Below are 20,030 nucleotides of genomic sequence, written 5' to 3'. Positions count from 1 at the left end.
TTAGTCGGCTAAAATTTGGCTTTAATAATAATTTTAACGATACCTACAAAAGGTTTTTTATTCCTTTTTGCTAATCCTGTAAAAGGGTTGTCTGTTTATCGAGAGGATCGAATTCTAAATACGGTAATTAATTAACTTATTAATTTGTCTTCGCACGATTTATTAAGGATAAGGATATCTCCATATTCCTTAGACGCTAAAATATCAAAAGGCTAATAATAATAATAAAATAAATTTCCAGATGGAGCTAGAGCCTAGAGCGTTTATAAAAGTCGTAGAATATTCTTTTTCTCTTGCGGCAAACGATAATTGTCAAATCTCTCTGTCAACGTGAAATCGAACGTGGAAAAATTGAAATCCAGAGATTTTAACGATTTGGTAAAATAATAAATTATAAACGATAATTTATAAAAAATTAAATTAATATACTAGTCATCGCTAGGTTAATGCAAAAAAAGAATACTTACGGAAAACATTTCGCCGTAGAAAAATGCAAAAACCGGCATTGTTATACCGGATACTGAACACCCAATTAAGCCGAAGAGCACCCAATACCATTCTGGAGAATTGAGTTTTAATAAACGCCACATCACGTCGGTTTGGTTGTCATCGTCAGATTTTTGTTCGTACTAGAAGAAAAAAGTCAAAAAAATATAAAATATACACTAATAGTAAAATATGCGCTAAATTTGTTAAGCTTAAACTCGGAGAAATTTTTTAAAATCTTCCAGTTACGTCCGATAAATGTATTATTGGACCGGTACGGGGAATTTCCCCTATTCCCCAAAAATAAAACAAAAAACAGCTCGTTTTTTGTATATCGGTCTTTAGTATAATTTTACAAAAATTATTTAATAAATGAACACAAGAATCTTCGAACGGAATTAGAAATCTGTCTCGTTATTCTAAAAACGAAAACAAAAGAAATCATTACCCTCGTCTTTTGCGGTCGATTTAGCATCTCTAACCCAAAACCCGGAATAAACAGAAATTCAACATAATCTCGACAAAGAGGTGGCGGAAAATACCAGATTACAAATTACCATAGAAAAAACCAACATCGATTTAATATGAATTTAATTTACGCGTTTTCTATTTATAACTTTGCTGTTTAATTATTTTGTAATTTCGTGAAAATTTACTAAAATTGTAAGAAATTATTCGGTAAATTTATTTACTCTAGGAAAATATTAATCGAGGTACGATTTATAAATCGTAAAATAATTGGAATGTACACAAAAAAAAATCTTGTAGTCTTGGCTCTAATATATTTATTAACGGCTAAAAAAAAATCAACCTACCGTCTTAATACTTTTTAACGAAGATTAAAAAGACATTAACCCCTACAAGTGACATCGGTAAACTTCCTACTGAGGGTTATTCTAGATATAAAAGTAACTTAGTAATTGTTTTGTATATTATTTTAAAGTCGACTTTTTGAATTTTTATTTAGAAATAACTACGAAACCGTGTTATCATGCCTGTTACACAAAAGTCTGAAATTTAAGAATCGTACATGAAAAATATCTCATCGTCATCCGGTCGTACTCGGATAATCTCTGCGTTCCGGATGACCCCGGTTACTGTAACAAGAAATCATGTTAGAAAGAAGGATATCTATTTCGTAGAATATTACAGAGCACTAACGGCATAGACGTTCATTTTCATTGATATCTGATAAATCCCTGAAATTAATTCGCAAATAAACTTCGATAATAATTTATGTAATTCTCTTAGCTCTCCCGCATAATGCGAGCCGCTGCACAGACCAAAGGTTTCATTGATCACTGAATCCAAGGCCGCATGGAACCCGACCGCTATTGTCCCGCAATCCGCAAACAATATTTCTGACTCGAGATGAGACGTTAAATACTGCACACTATAATATAATTATGCGGGGAACACGGTTACCGCGTAATAAATGTGAACGTATAATTTTGAGCTGTGCACGTTAAGCGTGTAATCGTACTTTCTTGTTTAAACTAGGCCGGTGGGCCGTCTATTAATATATCCAAGTTTAGATAATTTGGTATTAGAGAACACGTAAAACACCAGACCGGAAGGTAAACGAAGATAAAAATTGCGGTGCGTAAAGCGTATTAATATTAAAAAAATAATAATTTTATCTGTCAGCGGGGGACGGATCAACATACAAAGCAAAAAAAGATATTAACTACAGTCGTTTGTAAATATGTACCTCATCATTAATGCAATTGTACTCTGATTTATCGTGCGGCTTTTTCCCTGGAGAATCCATTTTCTTTATCGAGCGACTCATTTTTTTCCATTCTTTTGATGTTAAAGTGATCTCATTTCTGAAAAAAAAAACAACAAATACATTTTTAAAAAAATACACGTCGAAGTTAAACTGAACTTCTACCGTAAAACATCGAGGTAGTAAAATATTTTTTAACGTATCACGACTAAAAATGTCGGATCGTAATTTTTTTAATAATGAATATTTAAAGACCTATTCCTTTTCAGTTTCCTTTAATCCAAGTTTCGGAATGAATACAGGTCGCTACATCATAATGACCACTCCTTGCGGTATTATAACGTAGGACACGTTGTGACCGCCGTATGATCATAGCTTGCCGAAGAGCCCTAGCACTCGCTAGGTATCAGCACCCGACGGCACAAGTGGAACGTAACAATATATATATATATATATGTTTGTCTTATTGTATCGCGTTTGGTATTTGTTTAGTAATCTATCTACTGAGAGGCGGGGAAAAATTTATTTGTGTTCTCCTAGTAGGTGGCTTTAGGATCGCATAACTCTGGTAATAACAACACTTGGGTACTTTTGAAAGGTAACATATCCCCGACTATTTTTACAAAGGCTATGATTTATTAAAAAGTTATCGAGTCTTGAAAAAACGAATGAAAGCGAAGCAGAAATTCGATAAGTTTTATCACTAAAAAGGGAAGAATGAGACTTAAGTTTTTAAAAAAATTTGTGGTGTTTATAGACACGATGCGGTATCACTTAGCTGGCGCTAACGCGGTTCAATGTTTGCAATCTGGAAATCCTTACGTCGATGATGCGACTCGCTCTGGTCGGTCGGTGACTGAAAAAGTAAATGAGATCGTGAGAAAAAATGAGAACGGTCACCGCATTAGCGGTTATGATTTCAGCATCGAATTAAACGTCGACCTCAAAACGGTTTTAAGCCGTTTGAAGAAGGCCGGATATGTTTGGGTACCGCATTTTTTAACAAAGAAGAATTTAACGGATCGAATTTTCATTTGCGAATCGTCGCTAAAACGGAACGAAACGGAACCGTTTTGAACCGGCTTATTACGTGCGATGAAAAACGGCGCACCTGCCGCAATAAAGTATAGAAAATACCGATTGAAGCTAGGTAAAGCTCCACAAAAGGCGGCAAGGAAAGCTATGCTGTGTACGTAGCGGGATCGGAAAGAAATCGATCGTTCATTACGAGCTGCTGTCGCTCCGTCGAACGATCGATTCTAACAACTGAAAAGATTACGGCAAGCGATCAAGATAAAGGTTCAAGACTAGCCTGCGGTACTGCCGTAAGGTATTACTTCAGAGGATGAATGAGGATGATGTGTATAAATGAAAATCAAGTATCTCAGTCGCGTAAATCAAGTCTCAGATCGGTCGTTTCTGAGACGTACGGTTAATTGAAATCCGATCGCCAAAGAACACCGGTATCCACAATCCGCTATTCAAATCCGTATAAAAGTAACCTGCTTTTACTAAAATTTGAATCTCACAACTCTCGACTTCGAAATCTGCTGATTTGCGACGACGTGTTCACCATCAGACATTTTTGGTGAGGGGGTCGAAAATTAAAAGAGCTCCTCCAGCCGCACCTCGAGTTGCGACAATCGCCTCTGTATTTCACCGCGTACTACAAGAGCGATACAGAACGAAACGGCGAAATATAGCTAAAGTCGACTGTGCTTTCGTAGATTAATCTATAGATACTCTACGTATCATAATGTTTACACAGTATCAAGTCGGTAATTCGTTTAAGATTCAAGTAGTAAACTTTATTAGATGTTGTAAAGTGTGATTTATCCGTACGATTTAAAGATTTATAATTTTTTAAATCGACGGTGAATATTTCTTGAGAAACGGGAAGTTTTAAGGGAGCTGAAAAATACTCTTTATTGAAAGTTACGTGAATTAAAGTTCTAAGAGTGAAAATAACAGCTTGATGATTTTTTTAAATACCGACAGAAATTTCGTCGATAATCGTCGAATGTTTAATAGTTTTTATATATTTAAAATATTTCTGAACGTTTTCACGATAATATCTGTTAACATTATTAAAGAACAATAATTTATATATAATTAGGATCGCATTCTTATACGAGATAAAAATATTCGATTTGATATTTTGAATCTCGGTATCAAAAAAAGCTTAATATTTAAGGAATAAAATTTTCAAATTGACAGTAGTAACAGTTACTTGTGTTTGTCCGATATCTGATCACCGGTATCTTCGTCATCACTGTCTTCCGGTGTATTCGCAGTCTGAGACGTCACCAGATTGTAATATAAACCTTGCGCTGACATCAGTTCATCGTGATTTCCAAATTCACCGACGACGCCATCCTGTTAAAAAAATGCAAACATCGGTATATATTTTCAAAACCGCATGAAAATAAAGCGATTACTGGAAAAAGAATAATTTCAAACGCGACAAAATTTTAAACGAAAAGAAAGATAAAAAAAGAACGAATATAATTATTATTACTATAAGAATATAATTTACAGAAGAACGAAATAACTTAAATTACTTTATTGTACAGTCTTAAACATCACAACGGTCATATACGTGAATCGAGATAATGATTCTTGTGACGACTTTGTCGCACGTTTATACCAAACAAACTTGTTATCCGATCCGTTAGTTAATGATATCCGAGTACTGCCGTTATACGGAGGTCGTTCAGTAACTAGAGACAAACGCCGTAACAGAAAAACTATTTAATTATACGTATAAATTAAAAACGTCTATCGTTGAAGTCGGTACCCGACATTGAAAATATTAGTTTTCATTATTACAACTTATTTTTTTCTTTCAAAAAGGTCGGTTTCGTTTTAAACGAGTATGCGGCAGAACGGCTGCTATGAAATTTATATTTCCCGGTCGGTTTGCTTGGCATTTCTCCCGCCGCCACCCTATTCGGTCGCCTTAAAGCATAACATCGAATATCTGTGCCGCAAACGGCTACTGAGCCGCGAAACAGTTTAGCGACCGGTGTCCTAACTAGCTCCAAGAGCTAACCTAAAAGCGCGGTACCGTACACCGTTCGCAAGCGAGTGGTGTTGGAACCGCGCATTACGGCCAAAATTCACTAGCGTGTGTTAAAACAGGATACGCAGTAAAAAGTACATTAACTGTGGAAATTTTTATAAGCGCACCGAACAGTTTAAATCGGCAAGAACAGACATAACGGAAGACAGGTGGAAGTTTCGGATTTACGTGACAATTAGACATCTTTACCCCTTAAAGGGAAGACACCCGCCTTGTGGGTGTCATCCGGTCCTCGCACCGACCCTCCGTTCACAACTCTGATGAAATTTTCTGGAGGTCGTCTTATTACCCTCAGACACCGATTACATATCGGTGATCGGCTAGGCCTCTGTCAGGATGCCACCGATGTAAATATAGATATCGGTAGACGTTTCCATCGGCGAGTTTTAACTCGTCTTTGTCTTCGATGTAGGCTTCTTCGGACAGCTTCGCTCTTCTGTCGTATTTCGTAGCCCTCACAACTATTTAACAGAGTCCGCGGAAGCGCGATCCCCTTGCCTCGCTCTAACGCAGAAGCGTTCTAATTCTTCTGTGAAGAATTAGAATGTCTGATTAATTAGAATTAATCAAAAATCGTTAAAAACAGATGGCTGTTTTTAATGCGCTTTTGTATGGAGCCGTACATTACCTCAAACGCGATAAAGTGTCTTTACAAAGAAACAAAGAAATAGAAATAACCAAAAGCATTGCCGTTACAATATTAATGCTTTAAAATAAATTATATAATAAAATTATTATTATCGGATAAAACTGAAAAAAATATACATAAAAAATGAATACACTCCATACAGTCAAAAAATCGAAAAGAAAATTAACACCTGCTCAAACTACAAATAATAAATTAATGAAATATATTAATAATAATTGCGATAAGACAATAGACATTAATGGGGGTTTATAGTGTGGCTTGTGAGGATCGCGTATGATTTACGTCGTTATGACCAATCGTAAATTTGGTATACGTGCAAAGAACACATTGGTAATATTAAGAGCAATAAACCCGAAAATTCTAATTTTTCTAAACATATTTTAGATAATACTATCCAAATACGTTTACAAACGTTTTAGGTATTTCTTAAAATCGTTTTAATACACATAATTTTAAGAAATTACACGTATATAATAAGCGAAGAATTATAATTGATGAACAACAATTTTTTAAACAAGATAAATTATTTAAACGAGTACTAAATACAAAAATAAAGAAATAATAATAATAACGACTAAAATATAACACTGTTTTCCTTTTAATTACCTTTCTATTCCGTTCGGCATACTCTTAACATGCAAACAGTCATCGCTGTATACGTATTTTAACTTTGACTTGTTTGTAATATTTTAACTCCTGATGACGGTTTGAAAAAACCGAAAGATTTCAACGACTAAACGCTTATTTACCGGTAAGGTGGCTATATCGGTTATTATTACTTTTAATTATTTTACAATTAGAATTATAATTAATCGTTTAATTATAAACAAACTTCTGGACTGCAGCGACAAGAAATTTAGAATAATTTGAGTGCGATAATATCAAAGGTGTTTCTCTCACACCTCACAAAATTGTTGATCGGACCGGTGGTAGTTTTGATCTACAACTGTGATTAATTAAATTATCAAAGTAACAAAGCGGGAAACTTCACAAGCGTCCCATCATTCCGATGAAATTTCCACCGACTTATCAAGCGGGTTCGCTTTCGGAGGCGAGGTCAGTGCGAGATTAGGTCCATCGGAGAGGAAAAAAATAGTTAATTCCAACATCTAACTTAACAGAGGCCGAAACGCCTATCTTGGCGAAGTAAGCGCCCAAGCGGGCCCCTGTCTACCGGGCCACAAATGTATTACAACATCAAACCCTCTGTGACTCTCCGCAAGCCTAGAGACCTAAAAAAGCCGACAATCGTGCTCCATTCTGTACGAGTGTTCCGATCGGTTCGCAGATCTAGAAAAGAATTAATATTCTCAAGCTCCCTAAGTACGTTCAGTCTCGTACTTGGGACAAACGTACAGGACACGGTTCGCATTGTCATATATTCACAGACCGGGCGTCAAACCAAACCTTATCGACTTGGCCCTCCAGACGGAAATCGTGTAATATGTCGATCGGGGAAAACCCCGCCTAACAACTCGTAAACCTTTAATATTAAAAAAAAAATACCGTGCTTGTAACGCGCGGCAAACTTGAAAAAAACGTCGAATATTAAGATCGATTATCAGGCTATGTAAAGAACAGACCGTGAAAGTAGATTCGGTATATACATTAATCCGGTGGAAAAAATTCTTCGACTCGTATGTAGGAGTATATAAAAGTAATTAGGTGATGAAATTTAAAAGTAATCTAAACGAATTAATTGTCGGAAACAAACCTTTAAAACGTAAATAACATCGGCGTTACGTATAGTAGACAATCTGTGCGCAACGATTATTGTCGTACGTCCCTTCATAGCCTTTTCTAACGCCTCTTGTACTAAACCTTCGCTATGAGAATCTAACGCTGAAGTCGCTTCGTCTAAAAGTAGTATTTTTGGATCTCGTATTATCGCACGGGCGATAGCGATACGTTGCTTTTGTCCACCTGATAATTGGGCGCCATGATCTCCAACCTTTGTTCGGTAACCCTGTCAAAAGACATTAAATTATAATAATTTTAATCGGTTTTTTTCACATCACATTTTTGTCAAAATTATATTACAAAAGTTATTATTAATTGATCCTAAAAAGGTTTTTTTTTCGATTACTGTGAACCGCATCTCTGAAAGCTACACGCATGCGCTGTTTGATATTTCATTTTCAATTCCACCCAGAATCATCGTTAATGTTTTTTTTTTCATTAAAAAAGTAATACGTTTAGGAAATGAGTTCTACCCGAAAAGATTTCCTACTTTAGGACTGAAATTGCAGCCTATTCTTCCGTTTTATCCTTTACTGGAGCTTCTTTATTTTTTTGATAAAAATAGTTTCTTATTATCGCATAAGTGTTACCGTTTACAGTAGGCTGTTCAAAGATATAATATTATAGACTCTAAAATGCCTTGATGACCCGTATTTGTTGTAATTGTTCAATGAAAATGCAGCAAACTGTACTTTACACCTACTTTTTCAAATTAAAAAAACGATTAACCCGACCTTATTATCCGAAATATACAAAGTTTCTTCCAGGGTAAGGTTCTTCCGCGGTAACGATGTTAATTAATATCCTTCCCGTGACCGCTATTTAATCCTAACACCTGCCCCCCGGCTCTAAAAATAAAAATGAATCGTCTATCGCACCCGTTCATTGTGTCATCTCTCGCCCAAATTCCATCTCGGTTTTGAATACGAATTCTCATACTGCGACTGCCAGCCCCTTCCGAACTAACGCTTCGTAATATCCTGTCTCATCCTCCATTCACGCTTTGTGACGATCCCGGTCGCCGCAACAACTCCTCCGTTCCCAGCCTTGACGGGCTTTACTGGAGGTCGTCTTTTAGAGCCTCAAAACTCATCTATTTGGCCTCTATCAGGATGCCGCCGATGCGAATGCAGACAATTCGGTCGGTGTATTTACACAATCTATTGTCGCCTTCGTACGGTCACTTTCGACCACGACCACCTATTATAATTTACAACCCTCGACTGTCAAATTAACAAATTCGCGGAAGCGCGGCCCCACGTCTTCCTCTAAACCCGGAGTTTTCACAAAAAACATCCGGATCATTACTCGATCGATTTTTTAAACCCCAAAAATACCGTCCTCATACCGACAAAACAACTGCTGATCGCAACATCGAAATTCAATACGATCAAAGTACTGTTGAGTACACCGTCGGTTTACATATAACGGGCTTGAAAAATTCTCGGCCGTTTTTCATACCATCCGCGCTTTCCGTTCGATTCTCATTTTAGCTCGTTCACGATATAACCTGCTCTCCGACCGTTTAAATATTCGATAATAATTAAAACTCATTTGCAATAAAAACGAGCTTAATAAATCGATTCCCGTTTCCAGATCGATAATGCATTTCGGAGTGTCAAAAATCTTTTGTCAGGAAGCGGCACCGAAAGCGTTCCGGCTTCTCACACGCCTTAATGCCCCGTATTTGTACTCCGCATGTAACGCAGTATTCCAAGCAGCCTCTCCAGGCTGCTTGGAATACTGCACTCTTAAACAAAATCGGAAAGGAAAAATGTATAGCGCACAGTATTCAGCGCGAATTAAGCGACCGTTGTCCTCTCTTCACGATGTCGCGCAAACGATAACGGTGTTGTACTTTTACTCCCAAATATTTTAATAATAATTAATAACGCGTATACTATTACCGATATTAATAATTTAAAAAAAAAAAAAAATACTATTTACTTACCTTTGGTAAAGCGGTGATAAATTGGTGCGCATTAGCGAGAGTGGCGGCTTTAATAATGTCGTCCATAGACACATCTGGAATGCGACCGGCAAATTTATTTGTCTCATTAAAAGCTGTAGGAAAACCGTATTTAATATTATCCGCTATAGTCATGCCGAATAATACCGGTTCTTGTGAAACAACTCCGATCTGATTGCGAAACCACGGCACATTATATTCTCTCAGCGGTATACCATCAACAACGATCTGTAAAAAAAAACAAAATTTCAATAAAACATTGAGCAAGTTACAGACGAACCGCTTCAACTAAACGCAATTGAAATATGTAAGCGTTTGGCACCGTTGGTATTAATACAATTGTATAAATTAAATTTCCTTCTACCGATAATTTTCAAATATATTTCCAAACGCTTTCGGAGTGGCTACTCCATCATCAGGGATTTCTTATAAGGTGTTAATTAAAAATTCATGTCATTTGTGTAATTATATTTCAATTAAAATTGTTACGTTCATAATAATCGGTCGTCAAGAAATAAAAAATAATTTATACGTCAATAAGACTGTAACTTCATGTCCGTAAGATGTTTACGACTATTATGAAAGTAACAATTTTAATTTAAATATAATTATACACTCGACATATGAATTTTAAATTAACATCTTATAAGAAATCTCTGATGATGGAGTAGCAACGCCGAAAGTACTTGGAAATATATTTGAAAATTGTTGGTAACCGCAACTTTAATTTACACGTAATTTTAAGAATAAAATTAAAAAATTAAAACTTAATAAAATAAAATTTTGTATTTACGTTGACAAAAGTTTACATATTTTTATAAAAAATGTTTGAAGCGATCGACGTGCACAATAATGCACTCTTATGCTCGATCATATTGAGAGTCACCTGACAAAAAACGTCGTTGTCGATCCCGTCGATTTCTTGTTGAACGTTCTCCTCCGATTCATCGATAGTATGGGGATTCGATTAATAAACTTTATCCTTCCAATAGCTGCGAAGAAAAAAATTATTAAAACATTTTTTTTTTAAATTAGTGGTGGATTGTGCCCGACAAAGTCGTGTACAAAGAGCTAGAATCCATCACCGATACCGTGCGTAAGAGACTACGTTTCTTTGTACGTATCGTGAGGATGCAAGATTCAGGACTTCTGAAACGGCTAGTACAGCACGGCCTCGACTCGAAAAATACCGAGACAGGATCGTGATGGATCGGAGAAATAAGAGAAGATCTGAAGGAAATCGGCTTTACATCAGAAGACGCCACAGATAAGATAGAATTACACAAGAAAATCAAGAACAAAAACACTCGCTTCACACTCGCAAGAAAAAACTCCCGACACAAACATTTTGAACACTACAAAAGGCACAAAGATCGGAACGTATGAAAAAGTTCTAGGAGGACCGCAAGGCCTAAACAGTTCCATCGAAGAGACTTGTATAATAGACTGAATAAAGTCATCCTGTGCGGTCGTAAAAGACAATAATAATTAATACGTTTCGGTTTTGTCTGTTCTCTTAATTTGTTCCACGATACGTTTTCAAATTTATATCGTGATGAATCTCCCGGCAAGATAAACTATTTTACACGGTTGTCTTGTAATAACTTAGGTAAATATTTTTTCGTATCGGCAGAAATTCTTCTTCGAATACGGGCTATGATTTCTAGATTTCTAATGAAAGGTTTCGTTTTACGTGTGAAATCGACCTCCGTGGTATACCGTTTTACTGGAACCGAGAAATTTTTGTGAGAATATTTGTTGAAAGGATCCAGAACGCTTATAAGCTTCCGATGTAGCAACCAGCAACCCGTTCCTCAATCGAATAAGGTATTTTTTTAGAAAAACAGAACCGTAAAGAAGGATGTGAACTGTGCACATCTCATACCGATAGAATTGAGTAGTAACATAAACAACCGATTAGTAACTGCAACTGTAAACTGCAGTTCGAGCCGGCTCGGTTTTTAAGTTACACGGTTTTTTTTAAACGACACATCGTAATCGTGTATAATCGTAACAGCGAGTTCAGCTCTTTAAAAGATTTCTAGGTCCAGAATTTAGTTTGTCGAGTAAAACATATACGCTGTTGATCTTGTACTAATCTGACATTTCATTGTATTTATTCCAGCTATTGCCGGGTCTGGGTGAAAGTGTGAATAGGGAATTGTAATTACCGCCACCGGATCGCCAGACCTGACGTAGCTGTTATGTTAAATGTAAACGTACCGGTAAACATATAGTCTGGAACAGACTCAGGTCGACCGCTCCTGAGACGTGCGCTCCAGATCGACGGTTAAATCGAAACCCGACCGTCATAGGACACCGGTATCCACCGTATATCATTCAGATCCATACGAAAGCGACCTGCCTTCATAAGGATTGGAACCTTAGAACTCTCGACTTCAAAAATCAGCTGATTTTACGACGACGAGTTTAACCGGCAGACTAACCCGGGGGCGGGTTACTTTATAAGTATTAAGTAAATTCAATTTTTACTGCGAATAAAACGATACGCCGTATTGAAATCGATCGATTAACGACTGTACCGCTCTTTTTTTTAATTGAAAAACGTTTTATTAAAATTACAAACTAGCCGTTTAATTTTTGAAATAAAATTGCGTAGTTAAGATTCCCTTTCTCCGACGTTTTGTCCTCTATTCTTTCTTCTCAGTCTTTCACGATGTTTGGGATGTCGCATTAATTTCTTTCATTTTTTCAGAATTCAAAATTATAAACCCTTTCCTACATAATTCTCTTCGTGAAATATAAAAAATATCTAATTATTCTGTTTTGTTTAAGTTTCTTGCCGCCGTAAAAATCAAATACGTTTACTTAATCTATTATTATTATTAATTCGGAAAAAATAATATTCGCTACTTAATACTTTGGAAAATATTTTCATTTTTTTTTATAAATTCTCGTTAGATTTTAACGATCGAATTATATGTTTGATTCTCGGGCCTAATATTTTTCTTCTTTTTCATAATATCTAATTGTTCGTTTAAGTATGGAGTTAAACGTACAAACTTTCCGGTTTTATCCCTCGATTACAATATCTTAATTTTCGGTGATGCTTTATAAATATTCTTTTTTTGTAAATCCGTTGTGTTAACTCGTATTAATTTTTTATTTATTCGCCCGAATTCCATCGGCTTTTTTTTACCGCCCGCTCGAATTATTTCTCCCAGGTATTTAAAACCGTTAACTTTTTTGTATATTGCGTTTAAAAAAAGTAAGGTGAATTTTTTTTGTAATTCTGTTTGTTGTGCATTTTATTCTAAAGTAATTATTTTTTTAATTTTCGACTTCTATTTTGTCGTTCGGTAAAGTCGCAAGATCTTCCGCAAAGGCCAAAAAATTTATATCGATTCTACTTTTCTAGTGCCGATTTCAAAACTTATTTTACTTTCATCCGATTTTGATCGCCAAACTTGTGGTGTTTTTATCAAAAACGCTTTAAAAAGAAGCTGTGCTCTTTATTATTAAAATAAATCGGAAAACAAGATGGTAATAAAATTATAATACTATAGTATAATATAATACAATACACGTATATATATCATATTTCCCGTAAAAAAAGGACGGCGCGTGGGTTTATTTGTGCGATGTAGGTTCTCACATTTTTACTTTAGCTCCTATCGGTGCAGAGCAAATACCTGGTGCGCCATGTGGCTGCGCGCAGAACACAAACGATTCATTCGTTCGTACCATTTATACTTCTCGATACGAACGACTTATCTGAAATTATATTTGTGTTTTGGAGATAAAAAAGGAAAACGTCGGGGTTAAAGCAGCGTTAAAAAACACAACTCGAGAAACAGCAAAAAATGTTCAGAATTTTGAAGCTTTTTGTGTTGTTAGTGCGCTAAATTCACGAACATTATTTAGTTACAACCGGCAAAAACATTTAATGAAACGTAAACCGTGTAACGTTTTCTCTTAGTCTAATATTTTACTGTTATAATATACTTAAATTATTTACAAAAATGTTACTTAAAATCTAAAACTAGATGTTACTAAAAATAATATACTTCATCCGACCGGATTGGTTTTCTAGAACGCGATAAATATTTAATTACCTCTCCGCATGTAGGATCGTAAAATCTTAACAGTAGGCTGACAACAGTGCTTTTACCGCTCCCACTTTCACCGACCAACGCCACAGTTTTACCAGATTCTATGTTCAAATCCAATCCTCTTAAGACCTGACATTAAGGAAACAAAACATAAATACATAATTAATCAAATATTTCCGTTTTTTCAAACAATATACGGAGTGTTCCGGGACGTATTCGCCCGACTTCAAGTACCGATTCGACCTAAGTACTCTCTCGCTTTGTTTTCCTTCGACGAAAAAATTATTTCTCGGGGACGGTAAACCTACTTTAATTAAATTTGACAGATCTAAGACTAGCGTCTTGTTCTACAAAATAAAAAATTCTGAAAACGTTACCTTCAAAAATGCCAAAATGGCGGCCATCATTATCTTTGTAATTATTTGTTTGAACCGATTTTTCCCTATTAAAAAATCTATTAAGCATTATATTTTGAACCTGATTTGTAAAAATTCTTTGACAAGCGATCGAGTTATTGCAGACAGTTGTCCCGTCATTTGCAAGCAGATAATCTTTATTAATTTACTATTATTAACGGTTTTTATTACATTTAGCGAAGGAAATAAAAAAGACAATAAATTATCGGCTTGCATTACGGTGCGCAAGAGTTCTTCCGGGTTGCATTAATCGTCTACGGATTTTTATAAACGAGGTGTCATTTTGTTCAAAATAAAACGCTTAATAAATTTCGTAACAAAATAAAGTGTCGATCGAAAAAATAATTACAAAGAATGATGGCCGCCATTTTGAGATTTTTGAAGATGACGTTTTAATTTTTTTTTATTTTGTCTTAGATTTTCCTAATCTAATTAAAGCAGGCTTACCCGTTCCAGAGAAATAGATTTTTTTTTTAAATCACGAAATGGCGTCCAGAAGGAAAACAAAGCAAAATAGGACTTATGTCGATATGAACTTTTTTGTTCGTTTTGGAACCTGAAGTTCAGGGAATAAGTCTTGGAACAATCTGTATAAAAAAAATCTACCGACTATTTGGTGGATCTCAACTTCAGGTTTGTGGACCTCGGTAAATATATTAACGTTCACAGCAGCTTTTGATGAATATCATGTTTTTTTTTTCAGAGCGATCGATCTCTTTAATTAATTAATTTTAATTGTTACCTTTCTCTAAAATTTTACCTTCTACACAGCACTCTTATCGCCAAATTAACTTGGATATATTCATAAATTTGCTTCAAAGATCTACTTTATCTCTGTTCGCGACTTCTGCCGCATATTTCTCACCTATCTCTCCTCTCGGTTCTCCTCTTCGGTTCAGATTTTGTCGATGCGATTTTCCCTTTTGAAAAGGGAATGATAGAACGCCATACGAAGAGAAAGAAGTAGAGAAAGACGGAAGGAATACACGGAGGGCCTATATACGACAAGAGAGAGGAACTAAACGCAGAAAAGGAATGCCGGGTAGTCGATGAAGGTAAAGGATGAAGCGTAGAAAGCGATTAAAAAGATGAAGAATAAAAAACCGACTGGAGAAGATGAAATACAAATAGATTTTTATAAACCGTGCGCTCTGAATACCTTGGTTTCTCACAGTCGGCAGTTCTCGAAAGATAGCGCTGAGTCGATGAGGTTGTTCAACGCACGTTAGAATACATGAAAAAATGTCGTATGCGCTGTGACGGTGCAGTGATGATTTCGAGTAGGAATTCCACTCGGATGCATCCGAGTAAGCGGTATCAAACATCGTATTACTTACCTCGGGGAACTTGTAAGGATATTGTTTTTTCCTCCCCCCTACCTGCTGATCTCTTTGAAACCGTACTATCGCCATCGCTGTTGCAATATTGATCGAGCGTATAGGATACATTTTTACATCATATATATGTTGTAAATCTACAAATCCGTCGTACCTACAAAGATGATTATCGATCTTCTTTGAGACGCGTAGTAAAAAGTCGGGGAGTTTGCCTTAATCTTAATGTATAATGTAAAATTTGCATTATAATTTGTTAAAAGTGACTGTTTATAATGCGTCTTTTACTTACGATTAACCCTCGTACTTACCTGTACGTCTGGCCTAGCCGGATATGAGAATCTGACGTTATTAAATTTAATACGACTTGTTGGATCGTCGCTCATAAATTTACGATCGACTGACGGTATAAATCCGGTTTTTGAATACGGATCGATATCTGGTAATCTGTCGATAACATTAAATATTGTACTTGCGGCTCCAACAGCTGTACTCACTGAATTTACAAACGGTAACGCGTTACCGACTGAAAATGCACCTGCCATTACGCTAAAAAATACCTGTAAACGAAAGAATACATTAATTACGATATAATTATAAATAAATTTACAGTATTAATCGAAAATATAAAATACATCTTTTTATCTAACATTTTATAAAACCAGATTTCAAAGTACCTCGTTTTCAAAGTTTTCAAAGCGGTTACAAAGTGTGAATTTAATTCCCCCAAAACTATCGGTTAGTGTTAAACTGTCAAACGATTTAATCGGAATTATTTCGGTTAATATTTACGTACGCGTTTTAACTGATGCGGCTGTAAACCTCAAGCTAACAGAAGCCACTGGTTAGTTGATATTACAAAAGCGATTAATATTTACAGGTAAACATCTGTCTAAAAATGAATGACCAAATTTAAAGTAGTTTGTTAACAATACATGTTGTATGAAATTTAGCAAAATGCTGAAAGCGGGCTACGATATGAATATTCAGAAAGAATCAAGAGGCTGTACCTAGAAGTAGACAGCCAAAACAAAAATAGCGGTTGCTAACATGAATAAAGTGCAACATTTGATAGAACTCTACCGATGTGGAACCTGTGACAAAAGAGTGATGATTTAAAAACGAATCAAGAGTCGGCAGAATTTAGAATCCGGCACGGGAAATTTGTACCTTAAAACTCGAGAAACAAACGGAAACAACAATCGGTTAAAAATGTTCTTGCAAATAAAATAAACACGTTTCCTAGTAATTACGGTGACCAAATATGTTTTTGGATCGTATTTTCCAATATGACTACAAAGCAATATTCCAGAGTACCTAGTGGAAATCCCTAAGTTTACGACACATGAAAAGAGCATCCTTGCCGTATTCATAGTTTGAAACTATGGCGGTACACTTCCTCAATCACGAGCAGCTAGTACGATATGAATTTATTGAACGGTAACAAAGTCAACTAATTCTTTTCAACTTTTTTTTTTTTACTTCAGAGGATGAATGAGGATGATATGTATAAGTAAGTGAAGTGAAGTCTTGTACAGATCGTTTCTGAGATGTAATAATTTACGATTAACACATCTCAAAAAATCGATTACCGTTTAGGACATTCTGTTTATTTGCTAATTTACTCGCCTTAGCCTCCTGTGACTTCTGGTTATTCCTAAATAAAAAAGATGAAGATTTTCTGAAGTCGCTGATATCCAGCACTATGCGGTAAAGGAACTCAAGCACGGGGGTCGGTGAAATATATTCCGGACGTTTTATCTTCAGGTCTTGAGAACGAACACAAACGGGCTGGCAAAGAGAGATACTGATGGCGGAGATGTGGCGGCGAGGGATTACGCGCTCCAACCGCCTTGTCATTCGCATTTCTCCGATCAAGAGCGTCTCGTCAAAGCAAGAGATTCCATCATCGGTTGCGCAGTGTGTTATCGTGATGTTTTTGACGAATGAATGCGTCAAAATTTTCCAAAATTTTGACTAGATGATCACCATCTTTGCGTCGATGAAATCGCTTCGAAAGCGGGTATCGGTCGTGGAATCACCCGTTACATTATCATCAGTAACTCTGTCCGTTTCTAAATTCTGTGATCCTTCACTCTGGGATCATCTTCCGTCGGCCTTTTAGGAATCGATTTTCATCGTGCGGTACAGGTCTGTATCGGGGTATGCGCTCAAATGTTTTCTTATGGATGTAAGACCGGCAGCCTGGGTGAGACAAAAGTAACAATCTGAAATGTGACGGCGAGGTTCCCTCCAGATTTAGTTTTTTAGGCAAAGCAAAAAGTATCGAGCTTTTTTTTCCAGTAAGCCGTGCTCTAAGGTCGTTTGCACAAGCTAAACAATACATATATGGGGTTTGTCTTGGTCTCCGACCGCGCAACAAAAATAAGTTTATACCAAGTCATTGTCTTCCTTAGTACCTTAGTACTATACTTGAATATAAGTATTTGGTTAGCTGGCATCTCTCCCGCCCACCCCGTTCGGTCGCCCTAGAGCATAGACCAAATGTTCCGTGCCAAATAACGGCTACTGTGCCTCAAAACAGATTTGCGACCTCGTTATTCCTAATGCTCCTAGTGAGCTCCTATCTTGCGTGATACTGGAATATATTACCTTGTAATTAAGGTAGTCGCTGTACTACCACGCATATGCGCGTGGTCAGCAGGTTTCATGGATTCATAGAACACACGCCCGCAATTCATCGGCACTGAATGTGTAGTTCTATTCTCGACACTCGTTTTCAAAATTACTTATAAGAAGTTAAATTCAAAATTTGTTCGGTCGCTTGACGTAAAACAATCAAGAAACACAACGTTCTAGAAATCGCATTTAAGTCTTTAATTACTATGAATATTACTATGAAAATTAATTACTCACTGTGAAAACACTTCCAGGAGTCGATACGCCGGCACCAATAAGTTCAGCACCGAACCAGAATGCAAGACCGAATGAGGCGTACATTATGAAGAATACAGCTCCGATACCGAATGCTATTATGTAATATTTCTTCATCGCTATTTTTTTACCTTCTTCCAATGCCACGTGATATCTAGCGGTAAAAAATAAATAAATCAAAATGTTAAATGCGTTAAAACTTTTGTTTAATGTGTTTTTTGAAGGTATTTATATAAAGTGAACAACTTAAAACAGATCGCTATCGCTACAGTTTAAACACGGTTGCGATACGTAACAATTTATAAATGAAAACGTAATTAAATTGAATTCTGTATTTACATTTGCAAACGTTTACGTATTTGGTATACCGGGTGATTAAAAAAGGACTTGGCAACTTTAAAAGCGTATAAAGATTTATCGAGATAACTTACAGATTCGGTTGACCTCTCATTTCGTAGCAAAACAATCGAGTTTGTCCCGCGACATTCGCTTCAATTTGTAATGCGATATAAATCCCTTGCTTTTAAAGTTGTGAAGTTCTCTTTGAATCACCCGTTATTTTTATACGCTTTTATTTTTCGTATTCTGTGGACTTTGTTTCACGGCGAGACGGTCAAAATTTTGTCAGCGATATTTAACCTACTTCCGGACGATAGAAGGCTAAAATTGTGCACACGTGTTTGTCGTCGACGTCGATGCGTTGTGATAACAAAAAATTCCATAAACAAATCTATTTTCATAGAAAATTTGTTTTTGCAAAAAACGGAAATTCAAATAACCGCGCGTGCGTACGAAAGACCTGGACGCCGAGTGCCTGACAGCTGTGCTTTCTGCTACGCACAAATGAATAGTCAGTCTGTAATGTGAAGATGGGTTATACAGTATAATCCGCGAAGATAGGGATAAACTTTTAGGACATCGCCCGCCTGATGGGCAATGTTATATCTACCTGAGAATTAAAATGTAACGGTTTTATCCGCATTTAAAGTAGACGGTTACATACAATCCGTGAATAATTTTTTGAGGTCCTGTCGTACGATTTTCAATTTTTTTAAAATCATCTTCGGAAATAGATTCGGTTTAATCGTCCGCGAAAAGGATTACAATGAACGGCTCACGAATTTTAGGCGGGTCATTAATAAACAATAAAAAAAAGCAACGGACCGAGAACACTTCTCTGCGGCGCTCCGCGGTTTACATGTTGAAGAGAAGACTTAAATTTTTTCAAAAGATAAAACTTCAACCGCTTGTTTACGACTTTAATTAATCGTATACCGTGTTGATATCTGTCATACGACAAACTTTAAAAGATTTCCTGGGAAACCGTTAACGTGTGCCGATTTTTAAAATAGTTTTTTTTCAAAAGTTTCATCAAAAGATCTGTTTCATTTGTAATCGCTGTATTACCCGATGATAAATTTACGCGTTCAAAATAACGCTTATTAAATAAACGGAATACAATGTACGAATGTGGGGAATAGAAAACCTTGAAGAAACCGTGTAAATTATGCGAGAAATGAACATCTTTTGCGATTTCCTTCAAAAAGGTACGTGGAATATACTTTTTTTCACAAATACACAGTAACTTAATACGAGTTTACATCGAATGTTATTTGATGTCTTTATACGCGGTTTTTATTAATTATTACAACACACG

General features: G+C 36.1%; 1 protein-coding gene across 1 annotated transcript in view; it reads right to left on the bottom strand.

Moving 5' to 3' along the window:
* The window catches only part of LOC142334079 (ATP-dependent translocase ABCB1-like), a 97,935-nt gene that overhangs the window by 26,620 nt on the left and 51,285 nt on the right, over positions 1 to 20,030 (bottom strand). Inside the window, exons 9-16 of the mRNA XM_075381756.1 lie at positions 18,356 to 18,527; positions 15,790 to 16,038; positions 13,732 to 13,857; positions 9,638 to 9,883; positions 7,661 to 7,912; positions 4,446 to 4,591; positions 2,198 to 2,315; positions 468 to 629 (exon numbers count right to left, since the gene is read on the bottom strand). Coding sequence (XP_075237871.1) covers positions 468 to 629; positions 2,198 to 2,315; positions 4,446 to 4,591; positions 7,661 to 7,912; positions 9,638 to 9,883; positions 13,732 to 13,857; positions 15,790 to 16,038; positions 18,356 to 18,527 — 1,471 coding nt within the window. The remainder of the gene's footprint in view (positions 1 to 467; positions 630 to 2,197; positions 2,316 to 4,445; positions 4,592 to 7,660; positions 7,913 to 9,637; positions 9,884 to 13,731; positions 13,858 to 15,789; positions 16,039 to 18,355; positions 18,528 to 20,030) is intronic.

This window comes from Lycorma delicatula, chromosome 13 (genome assembly GCF_047948215.1).
Source record: "Lycorma delicatula isolate Av1 chromosome 13, ASM4794821v1, whole genome shotgun sequence".
NCBI classification, from domain to species: Eukaryota; Metazoa; Arthropoda; class Insecta; order Hemiptera; family Fulgoridae; genus Lycorma; species Lycorma delicatula.
The sequence above is the reverse complement of the archived record's forward strand: the minus strand, read 5'-3'. Positions and strand labels throughout refer to the sequence as shown.